The sequence below is a fragment of the Solanum verrucosum genome, unplaced genomic scaffold (assembly GCF_900185275.1).
Source record: "Solanum verrucosum unplaced genomic scaffold, falcon-dt-bn FXZP01000117.1, whole genome shotgun sequence".
Classification (NCBI taxonomy): domain Eukaryota; kingdom Viridiplantae; phylum Streptophyta; class Magnoliopsida; order Solanales; family Solanaceae; genus Solanum; species Solanum verrucosum.
The window spans coordinates 1,140,931-1,160,161 of NW_026020014.1; the positions used below are offsets into that span (position 1 = coordinate 1,140,931).

At 31.7% G+C, this 19,231-nt stretch overlaps 2 protein-coding genes across 4 annotated transcripts; both read left to right on the top strand.

The window, feature by feature from the left end:
* Window positions 1-2,070: 2,070 nt before the first annotated feature.
* On the top strand, window positions 2,071-3,223 carry LOC125820682 (inorganic pyrophosphatase 1-like). Its single transcript, XM_049500104.1, has 4 exons — window positions 2,071-2,239; window positions 2,332-2,453; window positions 2,533-2,731; window positions 2,858-3,223. The coding sequence occupies exons 1-4, from the start codon at window positions 2,102-2,104 to the stop codon at window positions 3,221-3,223; spliced, it is 825 nt and encodes a 274-aa protein (XP_049356061.1). The 5' UTR covers window positions 2,071-2,101.
* A 10,601-nt stretch (window positions 3,224-13,824) lies between these two features.
* LOC125820667 (inactive protein kinase SELMODRAFT_444075-like) lies at window positions 13,825-19,023 on the top strand. Of its 3 annotated transcripts, XM_049500087.1 has the most exons (11): window positions 13,825-14,121; window positions 14,367-14,513; window positions 15,124-15,417; window positions 15,817-15,971; window positions 16,068-16,162; window positions 16,257-17,278; window positions 17,593-17,753; window positions 17,962-18,038; window positions 18,114-18,261; window positions 18,381-18,530; window positions 18,631-19,023. In XM_049500087.1, the coding sequence occupies exons 3-11, from the start codon at window positions 15,237-15,239 to the stop codon at window positions 18,880-18,882; spliced, it is 2,241 nt and encodes a 746-aa protein (XP_049356044.1). In that variant the 5' UTR covers window positions 13,825-14,121; window positions 14,367-14,513; window positions 15,124-15,236; the 3' UTR covers window positions 18,883-19,023. The 3 variants fall into 3 exon arrangements, with proteins under 3 accessions (XP_049356044.1, XP_049356045.1, XP_049356046.1); XM_049500088.1 differs by lacking the exon at window positions 13,825-14,121 and having other exon boundaries at window positions 14,322-14,513; XM_049500089.1 differs by lacking the exon at window positions 13,825-14,121 and having other exon boundaries at window positions 14,323-14,473.
* Window positions 19,024-19,231: the final 208 nt, after the last annotated feature.

Genomic DNA, 19,231 nt, shown 5'->3' on the forward strand with positions numbered 1-19,231 from the left:
GGTCTTGTCCCGACATTCCTCTTTGTTTTAAAGGCTTCATAGATTAGTAGTTATAGTTCTTTAGTCTTTTCGTTTTCAGTTGTATACGTTTAAGACTTGAGTTGTCATTTTAGCTAAGTTTAATATTTCTTTAAGACATTACATGAGTTATCCTTTTGAGACTATTTCTTGTGTTTAAGTCTTCCGTTGAGTAAGCAAGCTAGGTCAAGGGTTCGCTTGGGGCCAACAATGGTTCTCTAGTGTCAGTCCCTCCCAGGGTGTAGATTCGGGGCATGACAATTGAATATTAAACTTGTTGTAAATTATTAATATTTATTATATACAAAATAATAATACATACTAATAAAATGTGGAATATATTGAATAATATATAATGTTAATATTTGATTAGCATATGTACCGTCAAAAATATACAATCAAATTTCTAATATTAAAAAAATATTTATATTTGCATAAATAAATAAAAACTGTAAATATATAAAAAGAAATGAAAATGGTCTATATATAAAAAGAAATAAAAATAACAAACGTAGATAGGAAAACAGTAAAGTTTCCAATTAAAAAAAATAAAATAAATTAAAAGAAATGAAAATGGTCTATATATAAAAAGAAATAAAAACAACAAACGTATATAGGAAAACAGTAAAGATTCCATTTTTAAAAAATTACTAATAGGGTAAATATGTAATTTATCATTTTAATACATGTATAACTAATACCCACATAACTTATTCCATCTTCTACCCTGCATAACTTTATACATAGATCCCTCATAAGTTATGTTGGTATTAATTATGTAGGACTACAAAAAATGCAACCAAACACAGTATTAATTAATACATGAATAACTTTTATACAACATTTAAATTCTTACCAACCAAACATGGTATAAGTTATGTTGACTTTTATACCTAATACAAAACTTCTACCAAACATAGTAAAGCTAATGCAACTTTTTATACATGAATAAGATGTCTCTTATACCGTAACCAACCGACAATTAAAATGTGTGATAAATGTATTATTCATCAATAAAACGTGCATTATATGAGTTTTATAAATTGCTCACTGTAATATGTATTAAAACTATATTATAAATGTATTAAAAGTGATTAAGTGAAAAAAAATGTTATTGCTATAAATGATAAATATTTTTTTAATATAGTACATTTATGTAAGTTTTCCTTTTTTTTCTTTATTTTATCCACACAAAAAAATACGTCACGTAATAAATAATAATCCATTTGTCTCAATTTATGTGGAGCTTTTCGTTTTCGAGAGTCACAATTTTTTAAATGAAATTTATATATTTGTAAACCACAAAAAAGTACTATAAGTCACAATAATTGATAATTCAAAATGTTTAAAAGATCTATGAAAAACTTACGGTCAAAAATAAATTTGTTTGAATCTCGGAATTTAAAAAGTGCCACATAAAATGGGACGGAGGAGTAGTAATTAAAAAAAGATTTGTCAATTTTAAGGATGAAAGTATGATAAAAAGGTGATCAGAGGCATATTTTAAACGAGATGAATGAAAATATATTTAAATCTTTTTGTATAGTTGAAGAGATTTTTATGGCAATTTTCCATAAAAAGTGATAGAGTCACACTAGTTAATATTTCGAAATAGTTAGAAGATATTTGAAAAGGCTATGGTAAAAAAATATATATTATTTGTCTATTTAGAAATAACTTAAGACAAACAAATTCAAACTTCTATTATTAAAATAAAAAATAATAATACCATAAAAAGAAAAGAAATTAGGATAGTTATTGCTTTTTTGAAAACAATTCTCACGCGTAATCCGTCTCCAGAGCGGAATACGAAAAATTACTATTTACGCGAGAATATTCCCACGCTAATCAAAATTAGGTGTACGATTAAGCGTTTAGGATCGACTGTCTACTTAATCCAAGGGTTAATATTCTACCAAACTGCTAATAGGAAACTTACCATAAACGCAAAACCCAATACGTACAGCCGACTAACTCAAATCCCACTGTTATATAAGCCCTTCTTCTCTGTGTTATTCTCACTCAAACTCAAACAATTCTTTTTCTCTCTGATTTAATACTTGTTCGATTCAACAACAAAAAAATGGCTGGAATTGTTGTGGTTTTCGATTTTGACAAGACGATCATTGATCTGGACAGCGATAATTGGGTGATTGATGAATTGGGAGCTACTGATTTGTTCAATCGACTTCTTCCTACAATGCCTTGGAACTCTCTTATGGTTAGATTTCGTTTGATTACTTAATTAATTCACATTCTAATTAATTTACATTCTTCTAACTGTTATCTGCTCTGTTTTAAACAAATTTACAGGATAGAATGATGAAGGAACTTCATGATCAAGGCAAAACTATTAACGACATTGAACAAGTACTCAAACGCGTACCTGTAATTCCCTGCGTTGTTCCCGCCATTAAAGCTGCTCATGCTTTAGGGTACGTATATTTTGCAAGTTCCTCTGTTTTTTTTTGTTCTGTAAAATCAGATCTTAAATGTATATTGTTGTTACTTCAGGTGTGATTTGAGGATAGTAAGCGATGCAAATGTCTTCTACATCGAGACAATTTTGAAACATCTAGGAATACATGATTGCTTCACGGAGATAAACACAAATCCGGGCTACGTTGATGAGCAAGGAAAACTTAGAATTCTTCCTTACCATGATGTTCATCATGGCTGCACCTTCAATACTTGCCCTCCCAACATGTGCAAGGTAAATTACTTCATACAAAATTCGTGAATTTAGTTCATTGCCATATATCGTAAATTGTTGTGATACATCTGCTATTAATTTCACAATTATTAGCGTATTCTAATGTATGATTTTCTGTATTAACAGGGTCTTGTAATAGAAAGAATACAAGCCTCATTGGCTAAGGAAGGGAAGAAAAGAATGATCTATCTCGGTGACGGAGCAGGAGATTTTTGCCCAAGCTTGAAGATGAAAGAGCAAGATTTCGTTATGCCAAGAAAAGATTTTCCAGTTTGGAAATTAATAAACGAAAATCGCCATCTAATAAGAGCAAGAATCCATGGGTGGAGTAATGGAGAAGAGCAAGAACACGTTTTGCTTAACATAATTAAAGCAATTACCATCGAAGAGAACCAATTTTTATCGGATGAGTGCAAGTTCCAGACGACGATTCCGATTAATGCAGTTCATGAAGCCATGCCTAAAGCTCTCCCACTCCCTGTGCCTTACTAATTAAACTTTGATGAATGACTTTTTTTGGTGTCAATAGTTTGTATTTTGATGATCAGCATTAAAAGAGATCAACCAATTAAAAATTGATTTTAATTACTTGTATTTTATGGAATTATTTGAAGTATTACATATCCACCTAACTTTTTAATTTTGTTTGTGTAATATTTTGCATTCTAATTTTGTTTCACTCAAATTTTGCATCCATGATAAGATTTCACTACATCGAAAATGGTCATACAATATGTGTGGCCATTACTTTATATCTTTTATTAAGGTTTATTTTATGTAATTAACCTTATCAATAAGGATAGCATACAAAAATAATAATAATACTTTCTGAATTTACTAAAATAAATAAATTAAAAAATAATTGATTTTAATATATGGAACAAACAAAATAAAACATTGAGGAAATTAGTTATTAGTGTTATTTTTGCATGATGATGTGCACCTCGACTTGGGCACACGATGGATGTGGCTGTGGCCGAAGATTCATGTATTCAAATTTGGATTTATAACTCCTTACATATTTCTTACTATTAAAAATTCTGTATCTAATTTTTAGTTTATTCGTTTTCACACATAAAATATTTTAAAATAATATATATACATAAAAAATTCACTGCATTATTTTCTTTAATTGAAATTATAAAGAGTATATTCACCCAGTCCTGAACAATTTCCCTAGTATAGACCTACTGGTGGTTCCCTACCTGGCCAGTGAAGCCTATGACAAGCATGGGCAGAGATACCTTGAACAAAGGGGGTTTCGGTGTATATCCCTTCGATGTATATCTTTTGTCGGAAATTATGTGGTCCATATATGAAGATCAAATATTATTAGTATAATGAATGTATATTTAATTTTCCACATTTTTAGTACAACTAAAAAAAGAAAATTTACACATCATTTGCTAAATTTATAACTCTGCCACTGAATTTGGTAAGTAGATATTATTGTTTTAATTAGGTTTAATATATAACAACTTTTAAAGTTTAATTTATTTTGGTTTTCCACCCGGTGTTCGGAACCTGCATTGGAGTCCGACTAAATTCGGATCGCGCACCGCAGGGTTCATTTGGGGGGAGGGGCTCCTAACAAAATTTTCTCTATACCCAAGGTTCAAATCCGAGACCTCTAATTAAGAGTAAAGCAGGTCCACCACCACTGTACCTTAGAATGTGTTTTATTTAGACATCTCAGATTTCCTATTATTAGACACTTAAAAGACAACCACATGCCAATTGTCAATCTTAAGACTGGACTTTGTCAAATAATTGGGTAGAGAGAGATGAAACTAAAGGCCCAAATCATAAGCCCAAAGCCCATTGTCTCTAAAAGTATAAAAAAATGAGTATTACTAATATCTTTTGCCCTTTGGTTCAACACCAATGTGTTCTTAGAAACTTACAAATTGGAAGTGATTTAAGACATATTTTCATTAAGATTAAAACATTTGAATCTGAATATTAAGACATTGTATTAAAATAAAAATATTAAATAATTAAGCTAGTTTGTTTTGCAACATCTGAATATTCAAAACTTATTTTTCAACAAAAATTTAAAATTGCTAAATATTTTTTTAAATAAATTATTCTAATACTAAATTAATAATAATAAAAAAAAAACCTATATGATAGTTGGAGGCGATGACAGTCATGGGTGACGATTGAAGATTATGTTGGGTGACTAACAATAGTAAGTAATTGTGATTGTTGATGGTGGCAACTAATAACAGTAGCTAATGTATATATAGTGGGACACTAATATGGTAATTGTCTTTAGCGATTCTTCATATTATACATATGTGTTATCTACAAAGTGACCTTACATATATTAGGCTTATTTTTTACCTCTATATAGAAGCTCTCAACTTTTTGTTCTATTGATAACTCGATCACATCAAAATCTTGAGATTAAAGGTGGATGGTGCTTATTACTAAATGAGGTTAGCTACATATTGGTGGCACTTTGCTATCTTACAAGCCCTTTCCCTTCTTATTAAAAAATGTGTAGAATCTTTTAGATCCACCAAACATTTGTGTAGATCAAAAGTATGTTGTACTTAGTTAACTATCAATGCTTGTCTCCTTGTTAAACAAATAAGAAAAACCAATCCTTTTTATACATTTTTGTTTGTTTTATCTTTAAAGAAAAAACCAGGCAAATGATGGAGGTTTCAATGACTTCAAATAGAACGGAGTTGTACATACTTTTTTTTTTCCAAGTCTCCCAATAATACAATTCTTTTTTAGCCAAAGAGAAAAGACAAATTAGATTTGTTAGCTTTCTTATCAATTCATGCCAAACCAAGTTTGCCGGCCTACACAATTATATTTTTACCTTAAAAGTGAATAATTACTCTTATATTAAGTTTGTCACAATTCAAAAATACAAGAGATGAATGATATTTGATGAATGTTTTTACGATTAATTAAGTGAATCCTTCAAATACATTAACTTGTTTAACTAAAAGCATATATACAATGTGACTTCGATCAGATTGTCTCGTCCTATCCAACATCTAATTTGGCTTTAGACAATCAGAGGCGAAGCTTGAGGGCGCTAGAGAATAAATCTGAATTCCCTTTATTAATTTAAAAATTATACTATGATATATATAATGTTTTTTTTAATGTGTAAATAGTATATGTTGAATCATGTTGATATATACTTTTGAATGTTTATTTTTATATTTTGAATCTCTTAATTATCAAAAATAGTGGCCTACCATTATGGACAGCAGTATCATAAACATAAGGACATTTGTAAAACGAATTGGTACTATCAACTCCTCATCCCCACCAAAAAAAGAGAGACCAAACATGCTATAAATTTGAGAGTATACGTATAACCATGAAAGAACATAGTAAAATGGATGAAATCCCTTGAAAATAGAAAAAATTGAAGTAAGAAAAAATTCTTTATATGAATCTCACACAACACAAATTTAACTTAATCAGATTACTAGGTTTTGAAATACGAAATGTTATACCTAAAAGGGTGAATTTTTATATAAATAAACAAATACTCTTCCATTCTATGTATAGTATATTTTGATATTCATTCTAAGCATTCCTTCATAGGACAATAAGGAATCTACGTTATTTATATGACAATATAAATGAGTTTAGGTATAGTTGTCGAGCTATACCTAAATTGTCTCTCTTATTTACTCAAAATTGTTCTTCTTCATGCAACTCTTTACTTTATTTAAACCTACTTGTCTTAAATAATTTAGGTAAGAAACAAATTGTGTCTTCAAGCAATTTAGAAAATTAGTTAATTAAGTGATCCATTGGATAAAGACATTTACTAAATTATATATGCATTAAACATGTAGGCCATAGCTATAGCTAATTTATCTTGCTATAAGCTCTCAATTAAATTCATACGTGTTATGAACTCAAATTAAATGCAACTTGAATCTATATATAAAATGTAAATATCGTGGCGTACGTGCTACATTTTAATATACTTAAATTCTATATTAAATATGACTATGTACATTTAGAAAACTCTATGACAACTCAACATCATCCTATTAGTAATTACTTCCATGAATGTTTTACCATTAATATAGCAATTTTATGTCTTTAAATGAAAAAAATTAAAAACAAAGTTTGATTCAAATATACTATATTTTATAATTTTGCTTGTACATAATGTATCTATAGATATACAATGAAAATTTTCAACGAAGCAGTATCAGTAATTCCTCTAATTCGGTGATGGCTCCGCCAAGAGAAAAGGTAGTCTATTAAGACACCTAAAGTAGCAAGAAATAGTCAAAGAGTGTTAGTAATATGTTATTCTAGTCTAGATAGAATTGAGAATTAGTGAATAAGTAGTACATGTTCATAAACAAGAATTAGTAATTTATAGTACCATGAAATAGAAATAGAATGTACATTTATCATCATGTTTGATGATGCAGTGAGTATCATATAGTATGTGTGAAAAAATCATTAGCAGATAAGATATTGACAATGGAGAAATCTGTACTTTCAAAAGTTTAGGACCACCACCCATGTGATTGTGATGAGTGAATTGCAATGATTGCCCCTACAATGCATGTGAAATATAATTGTTGTGATGAGATGTATGTACATTCATGTTTTCTTGTTTTTTTTTCTTAATCCTGGATGTCATGTTGAGGTTTGATTACATTCAAATTTATAATAGTAATCTTCGTATCGGAAAGTAAAACGTTTTCTAATAGCAAAAACAATTCATAAACCTAGCAATGCTATGTCATTTCCAATTCTGATGTATTTCGAATGCTTGAGGGTCTCACTAACACAAAGTGATTTAGTCATGATATCCATAGCCTTGCTTCTTTTTCGGCTAAATCCTAATTGCTTCTCCTGATCGAGCCTGGCTCGATCGACTCGACTCCTTTTTCCTGCCCTCGAGCCTTGCACATCGTTTTGTTCTTCTTCTGTATCGTCGTTTTGAGACCTCTATTAAGGAATGAAAAACAATTACTATTCCATTATAACTCTCGCTAGCAGTGGGGCAGCCACATGTATTCAAGGAGTGATAATTAAAATCCCTTCGTCTGATATTTCTTATGAAAATTCTGATTTCGCTACTGCTCGTTGATTTATGGTTGATGATTCCATGTGAAAACGTACCATCTCACTGGAGGTCTACTTTATTTCTAGCAAAGAACCAAAACAGAAATCCAGTGCATGATGTTAAAATCCACTTTTCACAAACCGTACAAATAATTAAATTGATTAACCTTTAATGAGGCTACTTTGGTAGAACTCTATCAAATATATTATTGCCTAATTGAATCTAACGGACATTAAATTTTAATGAAAGTTTATAAATCCATTATAGTTGAAATCAATTTATAATAAACGAGCATTTTATGACAATCACAATTACTTCTGAAAAATACAAATTCAACATATTTATTACTTATGATATATTGTTTTCGATCCTTGTAATATGTCTTTTAAAATTTTGCTCATTTCTTAAGAAAAATATTGTTTTGTTAATCGCTTAAACGTCTCACTTAACTATTATACTTCAATACATTTGTCTAAATTCTTACTAATATATTTTGGAATAAAATTAAATTACCCAAAAGTCTAGAATATGGTGTTTTAATGAGAGGTTTCAAGTTCAAGTCATAAATATGAAAAAAAATATAGTGTAGGATAATTTTTTATTGAAAGTTTTTATGGGTTTTTGTGTAATAAAAATGGGATTTTTACATAAAAAGACTGTCAGATTCATTAGTTACTTTTTCTAATCAATATATAGATATTATACACTTGTTATTTACGGATATACACTTATTATACATAAAGGATGAGTTTGGTATGAAGCAATAAATAAATAAATATGTCAAGAGAATTTATATGTAATTTAGCAAAACAATATAAAAAAATTCAGATAAAATATTACATATATTGAAATATGTGACATAATATTTTATATTGGATTGGGTATATCTGTGAAATTTTCAACTTTTGTTCATTAATCGCAAATGCGTTGGTTAGCGCTTTTCAATGAGTTTCCTTATGTTCTCTCTTAATACCTTAATCAAACTTCAATACGGATATCAAACGGAGAAAAAGAGAGTTGGTAGTTGAATACGAAAGGAGCGTCATCGTAAGTTAAACCCGGGTAGCATTGGACCACACACCATGGCCCATTGTTTCAGGGACAAGTAAGGCCCACTATTGCAAGTTGATAATTACAAGACCCCACAAGGCCCAATGATCCCTTGATATTTGGGATCTTTTGATTCCATCCTCAAATCCCCATGATTTTTTTACTATTAGTATATGCTATAATCAAACACAAACAAACCTTGATTATATCAATCTTTCAATTATTCCACCTCCAACAATTCCACAAGGAATTTGGACCCAACTTTCACTTGTTTCCCCCCTTATTTTAAGCTTCTATTAAGGGTACAAGAGAGTTCATTTGAATCTCACCATATACGTCAAATTATTTTTATGTATATACAGTAGGTGTTGATGTGATAGTAAGTATGCTTCTATTTTTAATCAGAGATTTTATACTCGAATTTGGAACATTTAGAACGCCTTACATTTATTAACATGTCTCTAAAGACAGATCAAGTTTCTAGCATCAAACTTATCATATATTTTAAAATTATGGATTCAAATTTAGTACTGCGTAGTTTTACTAGTTTTAAATTTCGTATAAATTTATACTCTATATCACTCCACCAATCCAACACTCCATCCCTAACTTGCAACATGTGATCCTAATCATTCATATCAGTAAATTTCGAATACTAAATTGTTAAAATAAATAGGGAGAGGGAAGGTGTGAAGGGCACCTATGGTCAATATTAATGGCCTATCCAATAGATATGAGGATTCTTGTCTCTATAGGTACAAAATATTTTGTCTAATGAATCAGCAAATAAAAACAAAAATTACCCTTTCGAAACGCATGCCAGTGTCCCATTATTAAAAAAGTAATGAATTAAGTAAGAGTTAAATAAACAATATATATTGAATAATTCTATTTAAGAACTTGCTGTCCCTTAATTTTTTGTCCGATTCGATAAATACAAGAAATATTTGTCTCAATTATACATCCCTACCGTTTCTAGTTCAGTCTTACAAAAAACAAAACCGGAACTTCGGCAGAAAAAGTTGATTCCACAAATAATACTAATATTCACTCTGTTTTAACTTCGTGTAAAGTCAAAACTAATTAAAAAATATGCCTTTTAAATTTGATTTTAACTGATATTTACATTTTTTAATTCCGTACATATAAAGGTAAATTCTTAAATTTGTATAACAGTAGACATGTATACGTTCTACGTGGCATACATAATGCCACATAAGACATAAAATTGTCCTATAGAATATCATATAAGACATAAAATCGTCATATAAGACGCTAGGTAGAATGAATGTATCTATTTTTTTGTATAAATTTAAATATCTATTTATACATATTCAAAATTATAGACCATAATAGTTATGTGAGTACTATTTGTTAAAATCAAATTAAAAAACACATTTATATATTACGTATAAATTTAGTATTTTTTACAAAGAATTAATAAAAATTGATGAAAGCAGCGAGACATGATCCGTGGGAAGTGGCGCCCAATAAACTGAGGAAGAAAAGCGCCGTCGAGTCGCCGTCAGTTTACAGTGCCGTATTAATGAGGTTAACGCTCTGATAACGTAACAATAAAGATAGGATGAGTCAATCGGCGAAACGTTAGCTGACAGTTTTGACTACAATACGCCGTCTATCCTGTCATCGGGAACTGCATTCACAGTGAAGTTGGGATTGACGGAGACGGGATAACGGCGTGTTACGTCTCATTCTGCTCCGTCTCCTATCACCTGTCAATTTGTCAGAATTTACGTTCTCCTTCATTGTACAGTCAGATGCATTTGGTAATCAATTATAGTTTAAAGACCGTTTCTGTAATTTTTTTATAAAATTTTGTTTAGATATCAAAAGTATTGAATTCAGATTGATTCGATATTATAACATTGTATCGTCCGCTGATTATTGTGTGCTTGCCGGAGTGGTACCTGGTGCTTGATGAACGGTACCTAGCAATACCGGATCCCTGTTACTGTACCGGTGCAGTACTCAGCCTGGGAAAATTAAAAAGATTTGAATTATAACGTGCCTTTGGGGCCGTGTAGCAGTACTGCAGTACCACAAGGGGAAACCTCTAGGCTTTAGGTGTTTTTACTGTTTCTCCTATCTATGGTCTGATATTTGTAATTGAAATTCTGATTAATTTAAATTTGTGTCGGCATATAATTCGTTAAAGAAGAAAACACTTCATAATAAGAAAAAAATTTCTTATGCTAAACTCTAAGGGGTGAACCCGCGACTCTAGTTAAGAGTTGAAGAATCAAATTCATTCTACCACAACCTTTTAATGCAAAGAGATTTTATATATGCATTAGCATGGTCAAAGACTCAATTATTCCTCAAAAGTACTTTTACAAATACTTCATAATAAGAATTTTTTCTTATGCTAAACTCTAAAGGGGTGAACCTGCGACTCTAGTTAAGAGTCGAAGAACTAAATTCATTCTACCACAACCTTTTAATGCAAAGAGATTTAGTACCTGCATTAATATGGTTAAAGACTCAATTATCCCTCAAAAATTTTTTTACATCTTTTTCACCATAATTGTGGATGATACTTTTGCAAATATTTTTTTTTTTGTACAATGCATATTATTTTTAATGCACCAAACCAAACAATGCATAAGAAATAATCTATGCATAACTAATACAATCATTATTAATGCAAGTATTACTAATATACTCTATTGAGCATTATTTTTATACACTCTACCAAACGACCCCTAATTGTTTTTCCTCAACTCAAGTCCAATGGATTAGAAACAAAGTCACAATGTAAAATTTCTATTATTTAAATATTACTATCTCGTTTTAATTTATATGTGTTAATTTGACTTGACATATAATTTTTTTTAAAGAAAACTTTTGAAACTTATTGTCTAAAATAAGTTATAAATGTCATTATTTTTAGAATTGATTAAAATAGAAAGTGAGTCGTATAAACAGGTACAGAAAAAGTAGTATAATAGTTACACTAATCATTAACAATTGAAATTTTAACTTAATTATATATTATAGTAAATTTCTTGATATTGATACAAAATTTGAATCGAAACTATTATATTTGATGGAACCTTTCCTAAATCAAAAGCAAGCGAAGAAATAAAATTTATAATCGTATGATTACATTTTGATTAAAGAAGTTCTCAACAAATCATTTGACATGAGATTGGTGAGGAATTATCTACATCTCATCATTGATGTGATTAGTAAAATAAAAGTTAGTCATGATATATATATGATCATCAATATGTAATATTGTCTGTATTATTGCCAACTTTTTAGTAATTATATATCAATTGAAAAATAAAAGGAAAGTACTAATTATTTGCAAAACTATAGTATGATGCCAAGCGCATCTACCAATAATTTGGAGAGGCACCAAAAGTTATTTTAAATAAATTCTAAAGAAAGAAAAATTAGGAATAAAGTATAAAAGTCTGGTATATTAATGTCGTTAACTAAACTTTTTCTTTCTTCTTTTTAATTCTATCTCTACCTTTATTTTTAAAATCTTGGATTTTTGTATCAAATTCCCTCCTAAATTTAAATTTTGCATTGAGACGCTGAAAATTGTCTCTATTCACTTTTTATAATAATATATGTAGAAAAATATAAAGTTTTTTACTAATGGTATATTTATTCATCATTGCTACTTGCAAAGTTGATGATTCCCAAGAAAAAAAAAGACAAATATTATATTACATAAATTTAAAAAAGGACAAAATTAATGCTGCAATGCCACCTTCCATTCCTTAGTAGGGTTTCACAGCAAATCTTCAGCTCATTCAAAATAATATAAACAAATATTACTCCATTCTTTTTTTTAAAAAAAAAAAGATTGTAAATAAATAGGTAGTTGAACTTGGTGCCAAAATAGAAAAACAAAATATAAAAAAAATAAAAAGAAAAGACAAGTATGGAACACATTTACTATAGCTTACAGAAAATGTAGCAGTAATTGTGGGACATCAATTTGGCTGGTACTGTTAGAACTTAGAAGTATCCAAAATTTCGATATTAATTTACTTGGGCGCTGTAGAATTTCAAACTCAAATAATTTTGGCTCATCCAAGATCTTTATTTATATTTTTCTCATTGAAACTACGATAATAACTTATTCAATGGTATGCGTTGTATACTTGTATTTTTACTTTGTAATACATACATTATTTTCATTTGATCTCCTACTTAGGAATAGGGGAAAAAAACACACAACAACAACAACATATAATACGATAATAATAATAAAAAAACATGTAATAATATCTAATTTCTCTTATCAATATTAATTATTTACTCATGCCATAATCGAAAACAAAGAAAATAAGTAATAATAAAATCGAAGAACAAAATAGTATGTGAGTAAATAATTAATATTGATAATAGAATTACATAACACTCAATTATTAATAGTTTTCTATCCTAATCCACAATCTTTACATCCTCACATCTAAAGATTATATCCACAATAAGTTGTAAATACATGTCCTGTCCAATTTAATCACCTCTTCAAATATATTTTCGATCCACTTCTAACTCCCTTATTTTCTCTACCTTTACTAAAAAAAAATCTACAAATTCTTTTAAATCAACTTTTTTTAATTGACTAAACACGAGAAAAATTGGAAAATATTTTTTCGATTAATTAACGATCACATCCTATGTTAAAGTTAGCAAAAACACCCAACAATTCAAAACGTGAATATGTATCATTAAAATTATATCCATGTGCATTTAACTAATTTTCTAATACATCTCTGAATTCAATGTTATCACTTATATTAAAAAAATATTGTTTTTATTACTTCTAAAAACAATTGGAGGTAAGGTCAAAGTCGATATTTTCGTTAATAGAGAAGGGCATTTACGTGAACAAACAAAATTTCTGACTCGAATTGAATTGATTGTGTTTGACACAGTAAAAAAATAAATCTGCAAATAGACTTTATCAAGAAAGAGGAAACAACAAAGCAGAAAGAAAGAGAAAAATATATATACAATTAGCTGTCTTCTTCACCTGATCATTTTTTCATATCTATATTTCTGTGTAAACATTTCTATAACAATGTCTAAAACCAACTGTTAGACAAAAAAAATAATAAAAAATCTCTGTAGCTGCAAAAATATACATTTTTCACTGATATTGGAAAAGCACAAATTCATCATTCATTCAGCAGAAATTATTGATTTTGATGAGTTGTTGTAAGTTGTGGGTCAACTTTGAAAAACCCCATTTCTAGCTTTTTCGATTCATCTCTTTCAGGTAATGATTTTCTTGAAAATTGAATTTTTAAGAATGTTGGTTTTTTTTTTAAAGCTGTTTTTGATGTTGAAAGCAGAGGAAAAACAAGAAGATAGTGATAGAGATGTATGTATACATTACATACAGCTATAACCCATCACATTGTATAGTTAACATCATTACTTTGCCTGGAAAAACCCAAGTTTTCTGTTAATCATTTGTTACTGTACATCTTTTTTTTATGGGTTGATATTGGAATTTTGCAGGTGGAGGAGGGAGATTCATTCTATAATCTGAGTGCTTTTTGGGTTTTGGTTGTGGAGATTTGGAGGGGCTTGAGGTGTCACTATTATTATCGATAAATCAGCTACAGGTCACTGAAAACTCAACTCTTGTGTCAATTCAACGATTTGGTTAGTCGTCTTTTAGCTTTTTGGACATTTGGTGTTTTGCATATTGTGATGTGAAGTAGCAGAGGAAACTGTTCTTATCTTATTATGGGGGTTTCTGAATTACACTGTTTTAATTGGATTCCAACATTCCATTTCGGAGATAAAAAGGAACATAATGGGGTCGCCGATTCATTATCTCTCTCACCTGAAGCATTTTTAGCTCCAATTTTTGACTCTTGTGATCTGAAAGCAAACTAAAAAAGAACACCTTATGTGGTAACCCTTTTTGACTGTGGTGTTTGTGGGACAGTATCACTGTCAAATGCATTTTATGTTTGCAGAAATCATGTGCCCCATACTGTTCATTCTTTTTTATAGCACATTGATAGATTCCTTATATTTTTCTCTCAGTTCTTTTTCTTGGAAATGAACAGAATGAAAAAGGAAAGTAGGTTGATTCTTGAGAAATTCAGTAGAGTTATAGGGTTAAAAAGGGGTCTTATCAGTTGTCATTAGGTGGTCACTGTGATAGAATAGCAGCCATTTAGGCTTATATGCTTGAGAATCACATCTTTTTTGTGGGTCAGTCAGTACAATAATGCATATATTGTTTTCTTCTTGTTTGGAGCAGACATGATTTCCTTTGTGGGTTCTCAGAATCTAGTAAAGAGAAAATGGTCTAGCATATTGATTTGAGTTGAAAGTTGTAAGGCAAATAGGAAAGGAAGACGTTGTTGTGTTCTGATGAGTCGTGAGATGAAGAAAGGGAAACAGGATATGAGTTCTGATGCCGCAGAGAAAGTGATGGTGGCTGTTAAGGCATCAAAGGAAATACCCAAAACAGCTCTTGTATGGTCTTTGACTCATGTTGTTCAGCCTGGTGATTGCATTACACTACTCGTGGTTGTGCCTTCACAGAGTTCCGGTAATTTCTGTGGATTTTCTTTTTCCATTTATGATGTCCTAAAACTGAACATTTAGTTTAGCTAGAATTCTCTAGCTGCATACTTCTGTAATAGTTAATTGCATCTTTGATTAATAGTCTGTTATCAGTGAGAAATTCTTGCTTCTTGTTTTCTCTGCTCCGCTATTGGAGATCGTAAAGTTTAGTACTTGTTCTTGCAGCTGCGAATTTCTTTGTGTGCTATTGAATCCTAATTTGTTCATTGATGCTGATTTGTCTTCATGTTTTCTCAGCATTGCTTTCTGAAGGGATCTTTTATTTACTAATTCTTCCATGTTTTTATATATATGCCGCTTGTGTGCTTTCGCAAAAAAGGGTCTAGAAAATTGCTTTTTCTAAGAATTACACAATCATTTCTAGGTAGGAAGTTATGGGGTTTCCCTAGGTTTGCTGGAGATTGTGCCAGTGGCCACTGGAAGTTGCATTCTGGAAATAGTTCGGAGCACAAGTCCGACATAACAGATTATTGCTCCCAGATGATCCTTCAGCTTCATGATGTTTATGATCCCAACAAGGCAAGCATACAAATTCTTGTCATCTCCACTGTTGTGACATTGTTATAAACATTGACGTCAACATTTGGTTCTTCTTGTACTCTTATTTTCCTCCAGATAAATGTCAAGATTAAAATTGTTTCTGGTACACCGCATGGAGCTGTGGCTGCTGAGGCGAAGAAGTCTCAGGCAAATTGGGTTGTCTTGGACAAGTAATTTATATAATTCTTCAGAGCCTGATGTCTTGTTAAAGTGATTTTATATTTTCAAGCTCTATTAAACTTCGCTTCCTATGTGTTTTTACAGGCATCTCAAACATGAGAAGAAACGCTGCATGGAAGAGTTGCAGTGCAATATTGTAGTCATGAAGCGATCTCAACCAAAAGTTCTCCGTTTAAATTTAGTAGGCTCACCTAAAAAGGAACCTGATGTCATGGGCACATTATCTTCAGATCAAACTCAATTATGTGGAAAAGAATCAAACAAGAAGGATTCATTGGATTCTTCTCGAGGTCCACTTGTAACTCCATCCAGTAGTCCAGAGATGTTCAGTACGACTGAAGCTGGTACTTCATCAGTTTCAAGCTCTGACCCTGGAACTTCACCATTTTTTGTCGCTGAAGTAAATAGGGATCTGAAGAAAGCAAATTTATTAGCGGCCCAGGAAGATGTAGATGAATCGAGTTCAGAGAGTGAGAGTGAGAATTTATCCGCATCATCAAGTTTGAGGTTCCAACCATGGATTGTGGACGTAATCAATTCACATTCTGAACTCTCACAAATCAAAGGAAAGAGCTCACTGAGAACTCATGACAGGCCACAAGATTCCACAAATAAGACATTGCTGCGGAAGTTTAGTAAGCTTGACGAGGAAAGTGATCTTGGATCCCCGAGTTATAGAGCTGATTTGGAGTACAGTGGGAATGTGAGAGAAGCAGTTTCTCTGTCTAGAAGTGCACCTCTTGGCCCTCCTCCCTTGTGCTCACTTTGTCAACACAAGGCACCTGTATTTGGTAAACCGCCCAGGTGGTTTACTTATGCTGAGCTGGAGCTTGCAACTGGAGGATTTTCGCAAGCAAATTTTTTGGCTGAGGGAGGATATGGATCTGTTCATAGAGGAGTCCTTCCAGATGGTCAAGTTGTTGCTGTGAAGCAACACAAATTGGCAAGTTCTCAAGGGGATCAAGAGTTTTGCTCGGAAGTTGAAGTTCTCAGCTGCGCACAGCACCGAAATGTTGTAATGCTGATAGGATTCTGTATTGAAGACAGCAGAAGACTACTAGTATACGAATATATATGCAACGGATCGTTAGATTCTCATCTATATGGTATGTGATACTGCCCCCCCCCCCCCCCCCCCCCCCTTCTGTCCTTGACAGCTCTCATGAATGTGATTGTTTTTTCTTTCAGTAAATAGACCCCTATCTAGTTGGTGAAGATACCTTGTGTGAATAGGAACATGCAAAAATCATGTCATCTGAAGAGATGCTCTTTTTAGCTCACTCTCTTAGTATACTTATTTGTAATTACCTAAGGTGAATTTTGTATTTGCGTCGCCTAGCATCTGTGATGTACCTAGTTGGATTATTTTAGATATAAAATTAATTTAATTTTTCTTAAAATCATTTTCTGATTTTCACAGGTCGTACGAGAGATCCTTTGGAGTGGTCTGCTCGTCAAAAAATTGCTGTTGGTGCTGCACGAGGTTTACGTTATCTTCATGAAGAATGCAGAGTGGGCTGCATTGTCCACAGAGATATGAGACCCAACAACATTCTCATCACCCACGACTTCGAACCACTTGTATGGAAGACTCTTTCTCCTCAGTTGAAAGTTCAATGATACATAGTAATCTAAACATTACTAATTAAGGCTTGCATTGAATCATCTAAAAGTCTATCTGTGGAATCAAACACAACATAAGTTGCTTCACTTGTGCTACAATGCATTATGTCTACCTTTTGATGCAGCACTCAAAATCTAATTATCTTATTCACTTTTCTTTTTCCAGGTTGGAGACTTTGGTTTGGCTAGGTGGCAACCTGACGGTGACACAGGCGTTGAAACGAGAGTAATTGGAACATTTGGGTAGGCCTTGGAAGTAGTTTGGTATATTGTGATTATATGTTGCTGAGAATCAGTAGTCTAATTTGTGAAATTCAGGTACTTGGCCCCCGAGTATGCTCAAAGTGGTCAGATTACTGATAAAGCTGATGTTTACTCATTTGGAGTGGTACTGGTGGAGCTTGTTACAGGACGCAAGGCAGTGGATCTTACCAGGCCTAAAGGCCAGCAGTGTCTCACAGAATGGGTATCTATTTAGTTTTAACCTTAATTTGCCATCATTTTTTTGCTGACATGAAGAAAAATGAACGAGAGCGCCCTCCTTCCCTTTCATGTGTAGCTGATACTGTGATTGATTTGTATTAGGCGCGTCCGTTGTTGCAAGAATGTGCTGTTGATGAGCTAATAGATCCCCGGTTAGAGAACTGCTACTCAGAACATGAAATATACTGCATGTTGCATGCTGCATCTTTGTGCATACGGCGGGATCCTCAGGCCAGGCCTCGCATGTCTCAGGTAAGTGTGACCGACAAGATCGAGTCTATGCACCATTCACATGATTCGTTGTGCTTGGTATAAGTTAATTCTCATGTTTGTTTGGATATTGTTTATGAAGGTACTTCGAATACTTGAAGGCGATCTTATCATGGAATCTGGAAAATTGTCAACAACACCTGGATATGATGTTGGAAACCATAGTGGAAGGATTTGGTCAGATGCCCAGCAACAGTATCAAAGGTTCAGTGGTTCCTTATTAAGCGATGGATCGGAGGAATTCAGTGCCAAGCTCTCATTTGACAAAAGGAACCCCTCTAATATTTGGGACAGGGATCACAATCCAGGACAACATATTAGGGACCATCTGTAGATAAATTGATCTTGACACTAAGATACAATTTTGCTGCTTTATTTAGCCAGGCAGTTTTGCCGAAAGCCATGTGATTGTTTTTATTATATCCTTGTATAGAAGGTAGGCGTAATATAGTAGTATATGTTTTGCATTTGATGTCCTGTCTCCGTGTTTTTGTATTTTATAATTAAATGAGAACTGTTTAGTCATTCTACTCAAATCTTAAAATTTATTCATGTAGCTCAAAGAAAAGAACACTATTTTGTCGATTAAAGAGAAACCTAGCTTCACAATCTTAATTGCTAGCTTGCTTACAATTCACATGGTTTGACAATCCAATGCGGAAGACAGCACTCATCAAACCCAT